This window comes from Podarcis melisellensis (assembly GCF_964234715.1).
Source record: "Podarcis melisellensis genome assembly, chromosome: 1".
NCBI lineage: Eukaryota > Metazoa > Chordata > Lepidosauria > Squamata > Lacertidae > Podarcis > Podarcis melisellensis.
In genome coordinates this window covers 46,031,480-46,048,532 of record NC_138528.1, presented here as the reverse complement: position 1 = coordinate 46,048,532, position 17,053 = coordinate 46,031,480, and the positions used below count along the sequence as shown (strand labels likewise).

At 42.1% G+C, this 17,053-nt stretch overlaps 1 protein-coding gene and 2 pseudogenes across 5 annotated transcripts in view; all 3 read right to left on the bottom strand.

Annotated features, from left to right (window-relative positions):
- LOC309357736 (disintegrin and metalloproteinase domain-containing protein 20-like) overlaps positions 1 to 17,053 on the bottom strand; it is a 35,588-nt gene that overhangs the window by 13,001 nt on the left and 5,534 nt on the right. Inside the window, exons 1-2 of one of the 3 annotated variants that reach the window (XM_081890094.1) lie at positions 11,013 to 11,124; positions 6,952 to 7,084 (exon numbers count right to left, since the gene is read on the bottom strand). In XM_081890094.1, the coding sequence (XP_081746220.1) occupies positions 6,952 to 7,019 (68 nt within the window). In that variant the 5' untranslated portion in view covers positions 7,020 to 7,084; positions 11,013 to 11,124. Of the gene's footprint in view, positions 1 to 6,951; positions 8,642 to 11,012; positions 11,125 to 17,053 lie in introns of those variants that run through there. The other 2 variants (XM_081890093.1, XM_081890092.1) reach the window with 2 other exon arrangements.
- Positions 894 to 4,487, bottom strand: LOC309357960 (disintegrin and metalloproteinase domain-containing protein 21-like; annotated as a pseudogene). Its single transcript has one exon. The product of its transcript is annotated as a disintegrin and metalloproteinase domain-containing protein 21-like (transcript).
- On the bottom strand, positions 8,798 to 11,076 carry LOC309357756 (disintegrin and metalloproteinase domain-containing protein 20 pseudogene; annotated as a pseudogene). Its single transcript has one exon. The product of its transcript is annotated as a disintegrin and metalloproteinase domain-containing protein 20 pseudogene (transcript).

The following is a 17,053-nucleotide window of genomic DNA, read 5'->3' as shown; positions in this document are numbered from 1 at the left end:
AAATGCAGTGGTAAAGCAGCACCCAGCAAGATTAAGTGCTCCACTCACCAACTGGTGAGTAGAGGATTCAATTCCGCTCTCCGCAGGAATTTACTTTGCTAATGTACTCCCCACTAGTGAAGCAGCACCCAGCAGGATTGAACCCTGCCCATGAGCTGATGCCACCGGTGGGTGTGGTTTGTGGAAAATGTCCTCATGGGCTAAATTGGAACCCCTGATAGGGCCAAGATTGACCTGTGAGCCAGAAGTTCCCCGCCCCTGAGCTAGAGGGAGTCCCAACCGGCAAAATGTCAAAATAGGTCTGCTAAGTAGCCAGGAACATTTGACAGCATAAATGACACTGGAGTGGCAAAACCCAATGAGGACTGTACCAACTCTAACACTGTATGTGTTTCAAACTGTCACTTTCATAGATATCATCTGCTTTGCTCTCATTAAATTCCTTGAGGTGTCCCAATAAAAAATATTGCACTGGCTGCAGAAGGCATGACTACCAAATAATCTACAGTAATTTATGTCTAGAGGCTATTATTACTTTGAATAAAAGGCAAAAATTAGCTGTAATTGTAGACAACTATACTGTTCCAGGAATGATTTGCATTCATAAAACCAATCACAATACCAAAACAAATTGGTGTTCTCTTGATGAAAAGCTGATATACACCTTTTTATGAAGACATCACTATTGCAGAGTGTTTAACTAGCACCAGGGAAACCTACGTTAAAATTCCCATGCTGCCATGAAATTAGCAGGGACAGTCACCAAGATCTATCTGAGACCAGATGCTATTACCTACCTCACAGGCTATTGTGAGGGGGGAAATGAGATCTTTGTATGCTTATTCGAGGTCCATGGATGAAAGGTGAGATACAAATGTAATAAATAAAAATACTTTTACATAAAATATTTTTATTAAGTAATCTGAAATAATTTCTAAGCAATAGTTTTCATGGTTGTACATCAGTAAAGGGCATTCAAAACAGTATATTGTACAATATGATAAAGATAAATTACGAAAGATGGGTGATTATATATATATATAAACTCTCACTGTTTTGAGCAAGTATCACTGTTAAGAACTGTAAACTGATTCTTCCAGGAAATATCCAAGTGTTAAACAATGCAGTCCTGATGAAGGGTTTGTGAGAGGGAAGTAAAAGACGAATGCTTTCGGTTAAATTAGAATGCAAGACAGACTGAGTCAGAAAGGCAAAATTTGTATTTAATTGAACCAGTTTCACTAGAGCAATTTTCTTACATTACACAGGCCCATAAATAATGTTTTCACCCCAGATGTTTGATTGTTAAAGGGCATACAATACTGCTATAGAACATATACCACATAGCTCTGCTGGCTTGCACTTTTGTGTTCTGCAAAAACCATACATGAAATCTCCCAGAATTTTGTAAATCCCAGAATCCCTGTGGAGGGTTCTGACCTGCAGTCTGAAATAAATGCTTGAGGGGATCGCTTTGGCAACTGTGGGCTTAGACATGACACTTTTAAGAAATGTGATACTCAGTGTTATGTACTGAAGTTCTCACCCTGGGCCAGCAGGGGGATACTGCAGATAGTTTTCACTCAGGTCCATGTCAGTTATTTTAGGCGGGAAACCCTGGGTTGTTGTTGCTACAATGTTGACAGCCGGCTGCCTATAAAAGCAGGCCGGCTGAGCTGTTTGCTGTTCAGTTCTGTTCCAGCTTACAAAATAAAGAGCTGCTTTGGAGAAATCGTTGTGACGTCTGCCATGTCTACCCACTATTCAACACTCAGCATATCTTGTGCGGCCGAATCTAGTGTGAAAATGTTTATAAACTACCTTCTTTGGAGGAACACAGCACCATAATTAATACGCCCCTTGGCAATAGGCATTGCTGGAGTACAGACTACCACGCTGGAATAATATCTAGAACTTGCAAAGCAATACGACCTTCATTTCTGTCAAACCTGACATATCGTTCATGTTCTATCACAATGGCAAGCTCCAAGTATCTGGTGTGTGTCCACAAGGCTCCTTTCGCATCAATTTGAACTGTTACATTATTTGTGCTTTGGATCATGGCCTCTTGGCGTCTTTGCTCTTCCTCTGTTAGCCCGCACCTCATTCGTACAGCACCCACCATTTCCTCCAATCTATACAACACATATTGAGAAGTAGCAGATGTCTGAACAGGTTCGATTTCATAGGTGCGGTTTTCTAAATGCAACAGACCCCTGAGCAAGTCTGAGGGTGACTCGAGAGGCTTCTTCGCGGTAGAAGAAGTAATCTCTGATGAAAGGATAGTCCATCTGAAGGTCCGCTTCCCTACTGTAAGTGAAGACAGGGAAATGTTTAGGCTTCATTTTCCTGAGCTTCACGATGTGGCCCTTCCCCTCAATTTGCAGCAAGTAAGTGATAGTGTGGGGGTTTTGTCCATATCGGGGGGTTAATTTCCTTGGGACAATCATCTCATAGGAGGCATACCTATAGCCCTGTGGAGGGTTCTGACCTACAGTCTCACTCAACACATTCCATGAGATCTGCACCAGCAGCCAGGGAAGACTGCTTGTCATCTTCCCTGACAGGTGAAAGAATGCACTAAGGCATCCCATGGGATGGCCTGTTGTGGGCCCAAAGCAAAATTTGAAGGAGACTCCTACAGAGAGAGAAGGATTCTGATGATAGCAACCGTCTGTAGATTTACCTTTGGAATGTGGGCGGGCCTTGGTGATTAGGGACAGAATAGAATGCAGAGACTGGGCGAGCGGGAAGCGGGTCAGAGTGCCTGACAGGGGATTTAACAGGAAGAACAGAAAGGAGTGCTGATAGGCTGAGGGCCATAGTGTCAGGTAATCATGGGAACTGAGTGCAGGGCAATGGAAGAATACCTAGTCACATAGCTGTCAACTTTTCCCTTTTCTTGTGAGGAATCCTATTTGGAATAAGGGAATTTCCCTTAGAAAAAGGGAAACGTTGACAGCTATGCGCTAGTAGGAGTTCCTATGGCCTTGTCATGAACAAATTTGGTATAGATATAGTATTTCTTGTACCACTGAAGGGCTGGAAGCAGGATATGTGAACAGCAGGTTGCCTGCCCTACAGAGATTTGGCCAGCAATATGCAGCAATAGCAGGTAAGGCAAAGGGGGAGTTTTTAATTATTATTATTTTATTAAATTTGTATAACGCCCTAAATCCATAGATCTCATAAATTTACAATATGATATTAGATGCAGGTTGGAGTAAAGGTAAAGGTAAAGGTACCCCTGCCTGTACGGGCCAGTCGTGTCCGACTCTAGGGTTGTGCGCCCATCTCACTTAAGAGGCCGGGGGCCAGCGCTGTCCGGAGACACTTCCAGGTCACGTGGCCAGCGTGACGAAGCTGCTCTGGCGAGCCAGCACCAGCGCAGCACATGGATACGCCGTTTACCTTCCCGCTAGAAAGCGGTACCTATTTATCTACTTGCACTTAAGGGTGCTTTCGAACTGCTAGGAGCTGGGACCGAAAGACGGGAGCTCACCTCGCCGCGGGGATTCAAACTGCCGACCATGTGATCGGCAAGTCCTAGGCACTGAGGTTTTACCCACAGCGCCACCCACAGGTTGGAGTAGTTTGTATCAAATGTTATAAATTTTATATGAAGGTGTTTTTAAAACAAATTATAGGAAGTCTTTACTTGTCCATCTGGTTCACAGAGTCACACTGTAGCTGTTGCATATGTGGTCCTTTTGATGAAAAGGCTCACATTCAAAATTCTCCAATGTGTCTACTCATTTTGAGGTGGCTCACTCCTTCTTCCACCAACACACATGCAGGGCATACAGGGCAGCTTCCCCTCATCCCAAGGGCATCTTGGCTGTGACTCTTGGCTGCGAGTCCTGGAAGACCTGCTCTCTGCCTTGCAGCCTTTTCCCACCTGACCTAGGAGGAGGTGCCCTGACTGACTACAGCTACAAAAGCTGAGACTGCTGAACACACCCTTGGGCTGGGGTGTTGTTTGCCGGATTTTGTTGGGAGGGTTGGTGGTTGCTGCTGTTGGTGGTTTTTTGTATCTTTATTATAGATCTTGTGATTTATGTGGAAATTGTTCAGTTTGGTTGTATATTTTTTATGTTTTCTTTATTGCTTATGACTACTTTAGTTATGTTGTAGTTATAAGTCCAGCTACAAAACTGAGGCTGCTGAAGAGGCCAGAGACCATCTTGGCTGTCTCTTAGTGCAGACCCAGGTAATCGAGCCTGAGCTTCCTCATGAACTACCATTGGCAGTATTGTTTGCATACCAGTGCAAGTAGATAAACAGGTACCGCCTTACTGAATCAAGATAGACTATATCCACAGCATTTCCCTCATTCACCAAGTTTGTAATTCCATCAAAAAAAAAAGAAATCAGATTAGTCTGGCATGACTTATTTTTGAAGCTTTCAACACCAGAAACCTGACATGGCTTTTTAAAATTCCATTGCATTTAGAACATAATAATGGATTTCCAGAATATTTTTTTCTTTTATTTTCATGACAAAATCAATTTTATTTGTGACAAATTTACTGAGACAAATTTTTATTTACTGAGTGTTACGGGTCACACCCTAAATCATAGAATCATAGAATCATAGAGTTGGAATAGACCAGAAGGGCCATCGAGTCCAACCCCCAGCCAAGCAGGAAACACCATCAGAGAACTCCTGACATATGGTTGTCAAGCCTCTGCTTAAAGACCTCCAAAGAAGGAGACTCCACCACACTCCTTGGCAGCAAATTCCACTGTCAAACAGCGGAAATATATATTAAAATATATATATTAAAAATATATATATTAAGCAGAATACATTTTTATAAAGAAATTAAAATACTCTCTTATCATAAAATCATAGAATTGTAGAGTTTGAAGGGATCGTGAAGGCCTTCTACTCCAGCCCCCTGCAATCCAAGAATCTTTTGCCCAACATGGGCTCGAATCCACAACTCTGAGATTAAGAGTCTCTGCCCTACTGACTTAATCTAGTTCTTTTTAAATGTAATTTTGATTTTATAAAAGATGACGGCAACTGCAAATGTTTGTAGGGGGGGAAAACCTCAAAACAGTTTTGAAAAGTAATATGTAATTGAAATATGTCACAAAGAGTTACAACATTATACAACACACACATCCAAACTGATTTAAATACATCTTTGGGATAATATGAATTTGTAGTAAATCAGCAGTGTCTTGGTAGAACAAATTGTTTTATAGGCTTTAACAGACTTTTTCTAATACTTTTTCTGGCAGAAAAACATGTTATCTCTGAAATGAGGGTGTGTGTTTTTTTACAGAGATACGTCCTGGTTTTCTACACTTGCCTTTTATTTGTAAGGAACCTCTGTAGAAACAAAGAAAGGTGGTTTTCTCCATTTACAGTGGAGAGATGGATAGCTGAGGACCAGGCTCAAAACAGTGCCAGCCTGGACTCTGAGCAAGTGCAGACCTCAGACTATAAGTGTCAGGGAACTGCCATCGGAGCTCAGGGTGGTGGAGAGGCTCTCGGATGCTGGGAGACCCTCGGATGCTGAGGAGGGAACCAGCAGGGGGAGAGGGAGAGTTTCCGCTGAAGAAGGAGGGGAGGAGGAGACAGTGTTGTAGGTGAGGCGCAGAGACGCTTCAAGCGAGACCAGTGGAGAGAGCTCGGGACCTCCCCTTGGGACGCCCACTCTGCGCAGAAAGCTGTCGCGCAGAGAATCAAGGAGGAGACTTTCTGTCAAAGAACTTTTATGTTGGAAGAAATTCAGGAAACGCCCACTGACGGATTCTGCCAGTGATTAAGGCAGCCACGCACTCATGGCTGTCCGGTTAGAGAGAGTTTAAAACTAACCACAAAACTGGGAGCGTTTAAGCGCTTACGCACAAGCAACCCCTTATCCCAGTACAATAAGCAAAAAGCCAGATGCCACTGTGTAAGATTACAGTGGTGCCTCGCAAGACGAAATTAATTCGTTTCGCAAGTTTTGTCGTCTTGCGATTTTTTTCGTCTTGCGAAGCACGGTGTCGGAAAAGTTTTGGAAAAGCTTCAAAAATCACCAAAGTCTTCAAAAACCTCAAAAAAAGGCTACCACACCGCGTGCTATGAGTTGCTCCTCGAAGTCAAGTCGCAACTGTATTAACGGTGTTAAGAAAAAGGAAACAAATTTGCAAGATGTTTCCGTCTTGCAAAGCAAGCCGATAAAGAAAATCGTCTTGCGAAGCAGCTCAAAAAACAAAAAACCCTTTCATCTTGCGAGTTTTCCGTCTTGCGAGGCATTCGTCTTGCGAGGTACCACTGTAGCTGTCTCGGTGACTAGCAGCGTCGTTCCCAGGGCTTTAGTTTCCTATTGTTTCAAATAAGTGTGCCTACTTCACCTATGAAATTTTGGAGAGTAAAAGAGCAGCTCAGCCCCACATTCCCATTTCTAGTCTGGAAAGAGGAAGGTCTAACAAGGGCATAATACTGCTTCTGCCTTCCCCTTTTTCCTCTGCAGGCTTCTTCACCTTCAACTGTACTGAAAAGGGAAGAGCTGGGATGCTGTGGAATAGAGCATTGAAGCTCCTTCCTCCCTCAGCTGCAGTATCTGTGGCCAATATTTGCAACTCCGTGTGTGTGTGTGTGTGTGTGTGTGTGAGAGAGAGAGAGAGAGAGAGAGAGAGAGAGAGAGAGAGAGAGAGAGAGAGAGATGTGATGAGATCCAGTCACCTTTATGTGCAACACTGAAGTTGGTCCCTATATAAGATATGTCTGCTATTAGCAGAACTTTGGAACTTAAGGATTAAAGCATCCCTCTTTTGTCCATAGCAACGTTCAGTAATCTCCCTTTAGGGTTTATTCAGAAGAAATTATTCATAACATTAGGACTTCTCAACCATTTTACACCTATTTTGATAAAAAAATGTTAGCATTTGCACTTTCAGTGTTTTTAATCACTGCTTTTTGTCTTTTAAAACAAAGAAATAAACGCTTACTTGTATATTTTGAGTGACTGGTTGTGAGCCAGAGCCAGGCTCTCTTCAATGAAACGAATTTTCTGCATCCATTTTAATCAAGGTTTAAGTCTGTTTGGGCATGGAAACTGCTTTTGTTATGCTGTATGATGACCTCAGTCAGGAGAGGGATGGGAGAATGTGTTAATTTCCTGTTAATCCTATTGATCTCTCAGTGGCTTTCAATACTATTCACTATGGTATCCTTCTGGAGCAGTTGTCCCAGTGTGAGGGTGGGCAGCACTGCTTTGCGGTGGTTCTGGTCCTACTTGGATAGTCATTTCCACAGGATGATGCTTGGGGAGTGCTTTTCAGCTTCACAAAGTCTTCAATGCAGGGCTCCTTAGGGATCAAGCATGTCCCCCATGCTGTTAAACATGTTAATCTACAGGAAACTGCTGGGTGGAGTCATCCAGAGTCTTGCAGTATGTTGACAGCAATATGTTGATGGCACATCTGGATTTCTTAACATCTACAAGTGTAGCAGTGGATGTGCATGACTGATGTCTTGACTCAGTAATAGACTGGATGGGAGCCAATAAACTGAAGCTCAGTTCAGATTAAACTGAAGTGAACGGTTCCCTAGACTGGATGGATGGGAAATGGCCTGCTCTTGATGGGATTACACTCCCTCTGAAGGAGTAGTTACATAGCTTGGGGATACTTCTGGAAACTTCGCTTTGCTGTCACTTGAGGCTCAAGTGGCCTTGGTAGCATGAAGTGTCTTCCATCTGCTTTGGCTGGTGGCCAGCCATACTCTGATGACCTCTGGGTTAGATTACTCAATGTGTTATACATGGGGCTGTCTTTGAAGGCAATTCAGAAGTTGGTACAGAATTCAGTAGCCAGGTTGCTCACGGAGGCAAGACAGTCTGAGCACATAACACCAATCCTGGCCCAAACACACTGGTTGCCAATCAGTTTCTGAGCCCAATTCAAGGTGCTGGTTTTGACCTACAAAGCCTATTGTGGCTCAGTACCCAAATACCTGAAGAAACACCTCTCCCCGTATAAACCAGCATAGACCCTACAATAATAATCTGAGGCCTTTCTTCTTGTGGCTCCTCCTCAGGAGTTCTGGGGGGTGGCAACACAAGAAGGGGGCTTTTCAGTGGTGGCTCCCTACTTATGGAATGCTCCCCCTGAGGAGGCTCACCTGGCATCATGAAGAAATAGCTTTAGGCACTAAGCAAAAACTCCCCCCTCTTTTGCTAGACCTTTGCTTTTAGTTATCTGTGGTCTCCAGTGGTTGGAATGTTTTAATCCCGCCTTTTAAAAATGGGATTTTATTTTACATTTATCTTTGGTTTTTATTTTATTTTCTGTTGGTTTCAATGTACAGTATGGGTTTGTTTTTATATTATAAATCATTTTGGATTACCTTCTTTAAAGTATGAAGAATAAATTAGATAAACAAATCAACATTTTGTCATTCTAACATTTTGTTTCCACGGTTCTCTGCATTCTTCAGTTGCTTTGATATGAAGACATGGAATCACTAAGATTACGTAACGTTGTAATGCTCAGCTGTTAAAGTGTTTTGTTGCCTTTTTACTGCTCTACAGCAGGCATATTTTAGGATATCACCTCAGTTACTCAAATGACTTCAGTGGTTATGTTGGTTTCTGTGAGAATGGGACTTTATTCAGAGCCTGGCTTTTGCTGAAAGTATTTAGCATTCCTCCACATTCTTTTCCCCAGTGGGCTTAAGGGAGATACTTCTGAGAGTTAAGAGACTGCAGACAACATCAACACATTGCAGAGTTCTGTCCTATTGTGCCTAGTAGACAAATGAAGAAGGGCTTTAAAAACTTTAGAAACATAAATGTATCACTGCATAATACTGTCCATTATTTCCTGCACATCTATTTGACAAATTCAGTGTATTGTTCAATTCTGTGATTCAGTTGGGACAGGATTTTCTTCCTCTTTTACACCTTCTTCATATGTTTTTTCTGGTTTTTATACAAACCGCTCTCTCAGACGCTTCCTGAAATAAATACCAAGCCCAAAAACAGCAAAAATAGTAGAAACAAGAAATACAATTGCTGCTATAATTCCTGTCATGTTGACGCTACGTTTTGAAGTGTTCCCTGGTGGAGGAGGTCCACTGTCAATGCTGCCACCATTACCTTGGTTTAGACAGTCTGGAGGGGCCCAGCCATCATCACAATGACAATGTTTGTAGGTGTTGCATATTCCTCGATTATGACACTTTGTGACATTGCAATCATATTTCAAGAGAGACACATCCTTGCACTCCCCATTAATACACATCATTTCTGTACCACAAGGAGTCCCATCTCTCACTGCTCCAATATCAGGTATCTCCATTCCAGCGTGGTAATCTGTACTCCAGCAATGCCTACTGCCAAGATGCATATTAATTATGGTGCTGTGTTCCTCCAAAGAAGGTACTGTATCAACATTTTCACACTGGATTCGGCCGCACAAGATGTTCTGAGTATCACATTTCTTATAAGTGTCATGTCTAAGCCCACAGTTGCCAAAGCGATCACCTCGAGCATTCATTTCACTGAAGCAATCCTTTGATGCACCGGTTGCTTTTTTGCCAAAGATCATTCTGCACTGCCCATTGTGAGTTGTGCAATTCCCATGATAGCAATATGCCCCATCACTACATGGGGCACCATCTTGTACATAAACATCTTCAGGACACCATTCTGAAGTCCCGTTGCAATACTCGGGGAGATCACAGCTGCTGCTGACCTGTTCTCTGCAAACCTTATGAACTGGAAGATACTGACACTGAACACAGCACTGTCCAAAAGCACAAGCAGCACTTGGACTCAACATGCAATTAGACTGGCAGCATGGATCCAAATTGCATTGATCAGGTGAACCACAATCACATTCCTCTCCATCTTCCACTAGTTGATTTCCACAGTATGCAAATTTATATATTTTAGTGGAGTCTGGTGGAATTAGCAAACACTGCTTGTTTCTTCTGTTGAAATATTCTTTATAACTACAGTTGCTAAACTTATCAGAGTTTGTTTGATATGCAGCCATTATGCAAGCACTTCGATTACAAGTACAGTATTTTTCATCATGTTTCATTCCAAGATTGTGTCCTAATTCATGGGAAAATGTGTGAGAAATAAGGAACAAACTGGGAGTCACATATGATTCAACACCAGATGCCCAATGGGGGCTACAAACTGTTCCTATGTACGCTAATCCAAGTGTAATTCCGTAACTCTTATATATAAATAAGTGAGCAGCATCAAGATGTATACGTTTACTTAGTGAATTTTTTAAAAAGTGGGTGAACTTACTAAGAGTGTCATCTATGCTGTTAACAATATTTATGAGGTTTTTTTCTGTCCATATTTCCAAGCCAGCTATAGACAGCTCAAGAGACAGTGGCTCATACAGTGAGTTTGCAGTATGGATGATATCAATAACTTGCCTAGCAACACGACTTTCATTTCTGTCAAACCTGACATATCGTTCATGTTCTATCACGATTGCAACCTCTAGGTACCTGGTGTGTGGCAACCAGGCTCCTCTAGCAGCACTTTCAGTCAATACTTTTCTTTTGTTTTGGAACATGGCCTCTTGGCTCCTTTGCTTTTCCTTTGTTAACCCACACCTCATGCGAACAGCACCTTTGATTCCCTCCAATCTGTACAGCACATGTTGAAAAGTACCAGGTGCCTGAACAGGTTCAATTTCAAAGGTGTAATTTTCTAAGTGAAGCAGACCTCTGAGGCCCCCCGAGCAAGTGCTGAGGGTGACCTTAGAAGAAGGCTTGTCTTGTACAAAGCCATGGTAGAAGCAGTCATCTTTGATGAAAGGATAGTCCACCTGGAGCTCTCCATCCTTACTGTATGTGATGACAGTGAAGTGTTTAGGGACAACGCTCTTCTTTTTCCTGAGTGTCACCACATGACCCTTCCCCTCAATCTGCAGCAGGTATGTGACATCATGAGTTTCCTGTTCTCCATATCGGGGAGTCAGTTTCCTTGGGATGATCACTTCATAAGAAGCATATCTAAAACCCTGTGGTGGTTTCTGACCTGCATTCTCACATAACACGTTCCATGAGATCAGCACCAGTAGCCAGGCAAGATTGCTAGTCATTTTCCTTGATCAGTGAAATAATTCACTAAACCACTCCACTCTTGCTTGTCTTTCTCAGTAGGGAAGCTCCTTGTGGGTGCAAGGCAAGAGAGGAAGAAGGCTGCATGTTAGATAGAGGAGAAGGATTCTGTCTATAGCAACCGTCAGGAGATTTCCCTTTGGAATGTGGGCGGAGCTTGGTTATGAACAAGACGGAATGGGGAGAGAATGGAAAGGGTGGGGGAGAACCTAGAAGATGGTTAGCAAAAAGGGCAGTTACAGGAAGAACAGGATGTTCTGTGGACAATTTTCTGACCAAGATGTTAGGGTAGTGGAAGATAACCAAAATACCTAACCTCGTATTAATACAAGATATATGAACTCTATTTAGGAGAGGCTCCTTGGGGGTAGTTACTATCTTGCTTTCACTGGAGTGATCCTCTTCAGAGATGATTTTAAGCTCCCCAAAGCACAATGTTATAGCGAGACGGGCCATGTCAAGGAACATTAAGCCACATCAATTGGATCCTGTGTTATTGATGAAGATAGCAGTACATGTTTCCTCCTAATATGTGGATAACCTCTTCTCGGAATCTGAGACAAACATCAGGCATTCACCTAGTTCTCCGGACCACAGGAGCCTAAAGTTGCAGGCTTGGTTGGCTACCAGATGCAGAAATGCACGCCTGGTGAATAAAGACTGCATGAGTAAAAGGAAACTCATGAGCAAGTCTTCAAAAGCAGACCAATTCTTCAGACAATACCTAATGCAGTGTTTCCCAACCTTGTGCCTCCAGCTGTTTTTGGACTACAATTCCCATCATACCTTGTCACTGGTCTTGCTAGTCAGGGATGATGGGAGTTGTAGTTCAAAAACAGCTGGAGGCACAAGGTTGGGAAACACTGACCTAATGGACCATAGCTATGCTCTTGGTGGGAATCTGAAGGTTCAAGCTTAAGTTATAGGCAGTGGAATTATGTCTGTGCACCACCACCACCCAGATTCCAGAGCTAGATGGATCAATTATCAGACTCAGTATAAGGCATGTCCCAATGTTCCTATTCCTGCCGTTGAGTCTTCAGGATAACTGTTTTTTTCCATCCTGCCTGCTGGTTTTCGCAGCAGGAAAACCCTGACTAGTATCATGGCAGTTTGCACATCAAAGTAAATGGTCATAGCCTAAGGATTTATCATGCTTTTTATTTAATAACTGACAAAAGTTTCAGGGTAGGGAGGAGGTCACTGTGGTAACATAGGGGCTGTTAAAAAGGGGTTTTGAATACTTGAATGTGATTAATCAAATCATGATGTGCTGTGTATAAAGGCTGTTCTGCTGCTGGAATCTGCAGTTCCCCTTACCACAGACAAGATAACTTTACAATTAGACGACCCTTGCACTTGGTTTGGTAGCTGCAGCTAGTACAAAATGCAGCTGCTAGGTGGCTTAGTGGAACAACCTGTAGTGGTCAGTGTTAGAAACTCATGTATATAAGCCAGGCACCAAATGGCTCCTTAAACCAAGGTTACAGTCGCCAAAATGTAATGTCCAGTTCCCATTTTAGCATCAGATGGTTCTAAATTCTTATTTTTCAAATGATGGACTGACTGTGATTGATTATCATTAAATTTCTGGCTCGTTCAGATGACTACCTTGAGCTAGGTTAAGAAATTTGAGAACGTAAAGAAGAAAAGTCACCTTTATCCAAGTACAATTCACAAATATATTGGCCTATTCCAATCTTTTTTTCTTATTGGTGAAACAGACCATTCACAATGTTGAGATATTCTTCACAACTGTGAGGTAAGTGAAGACAATAATGAACCATAGCAATGTTCACTGCTCCTGCTCAAGCTGCACAGAAAAAAGCACTTTGGTTCCTGAAATTAATTCCAATTGTGCAAATAAAATATAACTGATAGAATGACTTGCCTGTCTGGCCCCCATGCATCTTCCTTCCTTCCTGCTTGCTTGCTGTCTTCCATGCTAGCATAGGGGGAACAACGGCAGAAAGGCAACTCATTTCCAAGTACATTCATTTAATTGTCTTGGTCAACAATGAAAAAGGATGGAATATTTGTAAGACTTTTAGGTCTATTTCTAATGAGATAGATGATACAGTGGTACCTCGCAAGACGAATGCCTTGCAAGACAAAAAACTCGCTAGACAAAAGGGTTTTTTGTATTTTGAGCTGCTTCGCAAGACGATTTTCCCTATGGGCTTGCTTCGCAAGACGGAAACGTCTTGCAAGTTTGTTTCCTTTTTCTTAACACCGTTAATACAGTTGCGGCTTGACTTCGAGGAGCAACTCATAGAACGTGGTGTGGTAGCCTTTTTTGAGGCTTTTAAAGACTATGGTGATTTTTGAAGCTTTTCCAAAACTTTCCCGACACCGTGCTTCGCAAGACGAAAAATATCGCAAGACGACAAAATTCACGGAACGAATTAATTTCGTCTTGCGAGGCACCACTGTAGATAGATAGATAGATAGATAGATAGATAGATAGATAGATAGACAGACAGACAGACAGATATTCCAGTCACCTATCTGTGTTACGAACTCTATTTGGACCACCCTCAATGTAAGACAAACTATCAGCAGAATTTTGGAGCTTCACAATAACTTTATACAACTGGGGTATCTATATCACCTTTTCAGTACAAGGGAATTTGACATTCCTTTTTAAAAATCAATTTTATTTTGAAAATTGTAATGTATTTCCAATTGAACAGTTATTTTTCTCCTATTTCCATGACTAAATGTAGTTGAAATGGCTTAATGCATTATTATTTTGTCCACATCAGCTATCAGTACAGTTATCTTTCTTGAGGATTTATTCAGAAGAGATTATTCAGAAAATTAAGAAATCTCATTTAATGGACTTCTGAGCCACTTTACACCTATATCAGATAAAAAATGCAGGCATTTTCGCTTTTAGTTCTTAAGCACTGTTTTTTTCGCATTTTTAAATAAATAAATAAATGCTTCTGATTGGTAAGATTGTTTTATATTTTGTCCATATAACATTAATATTTTTGCTTCCACGTTTCTCTGTATCCTCTTTTTGGGGGCTTTGATATGATGGTTTGAATTTGCTCATTAGCAACCCAATGAAACAGGAAGCAAATAGTGATAAAAGACTAGAAACCAGATGATTTCTGTTTAATGGTACACAGTTCTTCATGTAAGGCATATTCTCATACAGAAGATAATTTAATGTGACGTTAAAATAAGTATTTTTTATTTATGTAAAATAAATTACTGTAATATTACATTGCTTAAAGTTGCTTCATTTTCTTCAAAATTTGAGAACATTGTCATTGTAGTTGCACTGACAAAGCAAGCAATCAGTGCATGCCATTGGCCATCCTCTTTGCTACTTCCAGACTATCCAGTTGTGAAAATGAACATGTAAGTTCCATAGCATATCTTAATTTCCAGGTTTCCTGACATTTTTAAAATAAAGTTCATAGTTCCTCAGCCAGGCTTATGGGCCAGAATCCTGGGGCCTTCAGCAGGGTGATGACATATAAAAATGAGTTAGACAGCAAACAGAGAAAGAAAATGATTCCCTGAACACCATTTATACTGATCAAGAGCAGGAGGATAGAATATTCTATTTCATTTTTGTTCATTTGTGAACTTAAATAAGATATGGGCTATGGCGGGGGTTCCCAACATGGTGCCTCCTGTGATGCCTGTGAAAGGTCTCAAGAAGTAACCTCTCAAAACTGCAATGCATTAGAGAATGTTTGCTCTTCCTGCTTAGTTCTTGTTTGAACTGGTTTGGCCTTTACCACACTGAATACCTTCGCCCCCTAAACATGCCCACCCCTTCACTGAATGCCAGAACTGGACACTCACCATCCATTCTGTTCTAAACAGAGAAGTGATGGATTCTCGCTGCAAGCGAACACAGCAGTGGATTCTGTTGGTGCCCTCTCCCCATTGATGAGGTGGCTGACCATTTGTGGCCCTGTCTCTTTTTCTACTTTAAGATGTGGCAGCCATTTTGTGACTGGTTAAAAACATTTGGTTTAAAAAGGAAACATCCATAGGGCATTAATTCTACAGTTATCTCACTGCCCATTGCCTTATCCCTTCTTAACACCCACCTTCCTTTCCCTTGGTTACAAAAACAATCCCATTCCCAGGGGCTAAATTGACCTTTCCCTTTCAAATTCCTGCTCACTGGAATTTGAGCCATACCCCCTGATTTCACTAACTGCATTAGCAGCTGGGGGAAGCTAGTCAGACATATAAATTTAGATAAGCCTAGTGAGTAAGCCTGTTCAATTGGCTAGAAGCAGATACAGAAGAAGAAGACTTTGGATTTGATATCCCGCCTTTCACTCCCTTTAAGGAGTCTCAAAGCGGCTAACATTCTCCTTTCCCTTCCTCCCCCACAACAAACACTCTGTGAGGTGAGTGGGGCTGAGAGACTTCAAGGAAGTGTGACTGGCCCAAGGTCACCCAGCAGCGGCATGTGGAGTAGCGGAGACTCGAACCCGGTTCCCCAGATTACAAGACTACCACTCTCAACCACTACACCACACTGGCTCTCAACCACTACACCACACAGGAAACCTTTTTGACTCAACAGCCAAGAACTTTAATGCCCCCACCCCATGAGCCACCTTCGACAGGTACGCAGTAGCCACACACCTCTCAATATAATAATAATAATAATAATAATAATAATAATAATAATAATAATAATTTATTTGTACCCCGCCCATCTGGCTGGGTTCCCCAGCCACTCTGGGCGGCTTCCAACAAAGATTAAAAATACATTAAAATGTCACACATTTAAAACTTTCCTGAACATGGTTGCTTTCAGATGTCTTCTAAATGTCAAGTAGTTATTTATCTCTTTGATATCTGATGGGAGGGTGTTCCACAGGGTGGACGCCACTACTGAGAAGGTCCTCTGCCTGGTTCCCTGTAGCTTTGCTTCTCGCAGTGAGGGAACCGCCAGAAGGCCCTTGGCGCTGGACCTCAGCGTCCGGGCAGAACGATGTGATTGGAGACGCTCCTTCAGGTATACCAGGCCGAGGCTGTTTAGGACTTTAAAGGTCAACACCAACACTTTGAATTGTGCTCGGAAACATCCTGGGAGCCAATGTAGGTCTTTCAATACCGGTGTTATGTGGTCTCAGCGGCCGCCCCCAGTCACCAGTCTAGCTGCCGCATTCTGGATTATTTGACATAATGATGTCAGGTAGCTGATAAGTGTGCATTACCAAGCACATGCTAAAGTTGACTTATAGGTGAAGGGAGAGATTATTTGCATAAAATGCAGTGGTAAAGCAGCACCCAGCAAGATTAAGTGCTCCACTCACCAACTGGTGAGTAGAGGATTCAATTCCGCTCTCTGCAGGGATTTACTTTGCTAATGTACTCCCCACTAGTGAAGCAGCACCCAGCAGGATTGAACCCTGCCCATGAGCTGATGCCACCGGTGGGTGTGGTTTGTCGAAAATGTCCTCATGGGCTAAATTGGAACCCCTGATAGGGCCAAGATTGACCTGTGAGCCAGAAGTTCCCCGCCCCTGAGCTAGAGGGAGTCCCAACCGGCAAAATGTCAAAATAGGTCTGCTAAGTAGCCAGGAACATTTGACAGCATAAATGACACTGGAGTAGCAAAACCCAATGAGGACTGTACCAACTCTAACACTGTATGTGTTTCAAACTGTCACTTTCATAGATATCATCTGCTTTGCTCTCATTAAATTCCTTGAGGTGTCCCAATAAAAAATATTGCACTGGCTGCAGAAGGCATGACTACCAAATAATCTACAGTAATTTATGTCTAGAGGCTATTATTACTTTGAATAAAAGGCAAAAATTAGCTGTAATTGTAGACAACTATACTGTTCCAGGAATGATTTGCATTCATAAAACCAATCACAATACCAAAACAAATTGGTGTTCTCTTGATGAAAAGCTGATATACACCTTTTTATGAAGACATCACTATTGCAGAGTGTTTAACTA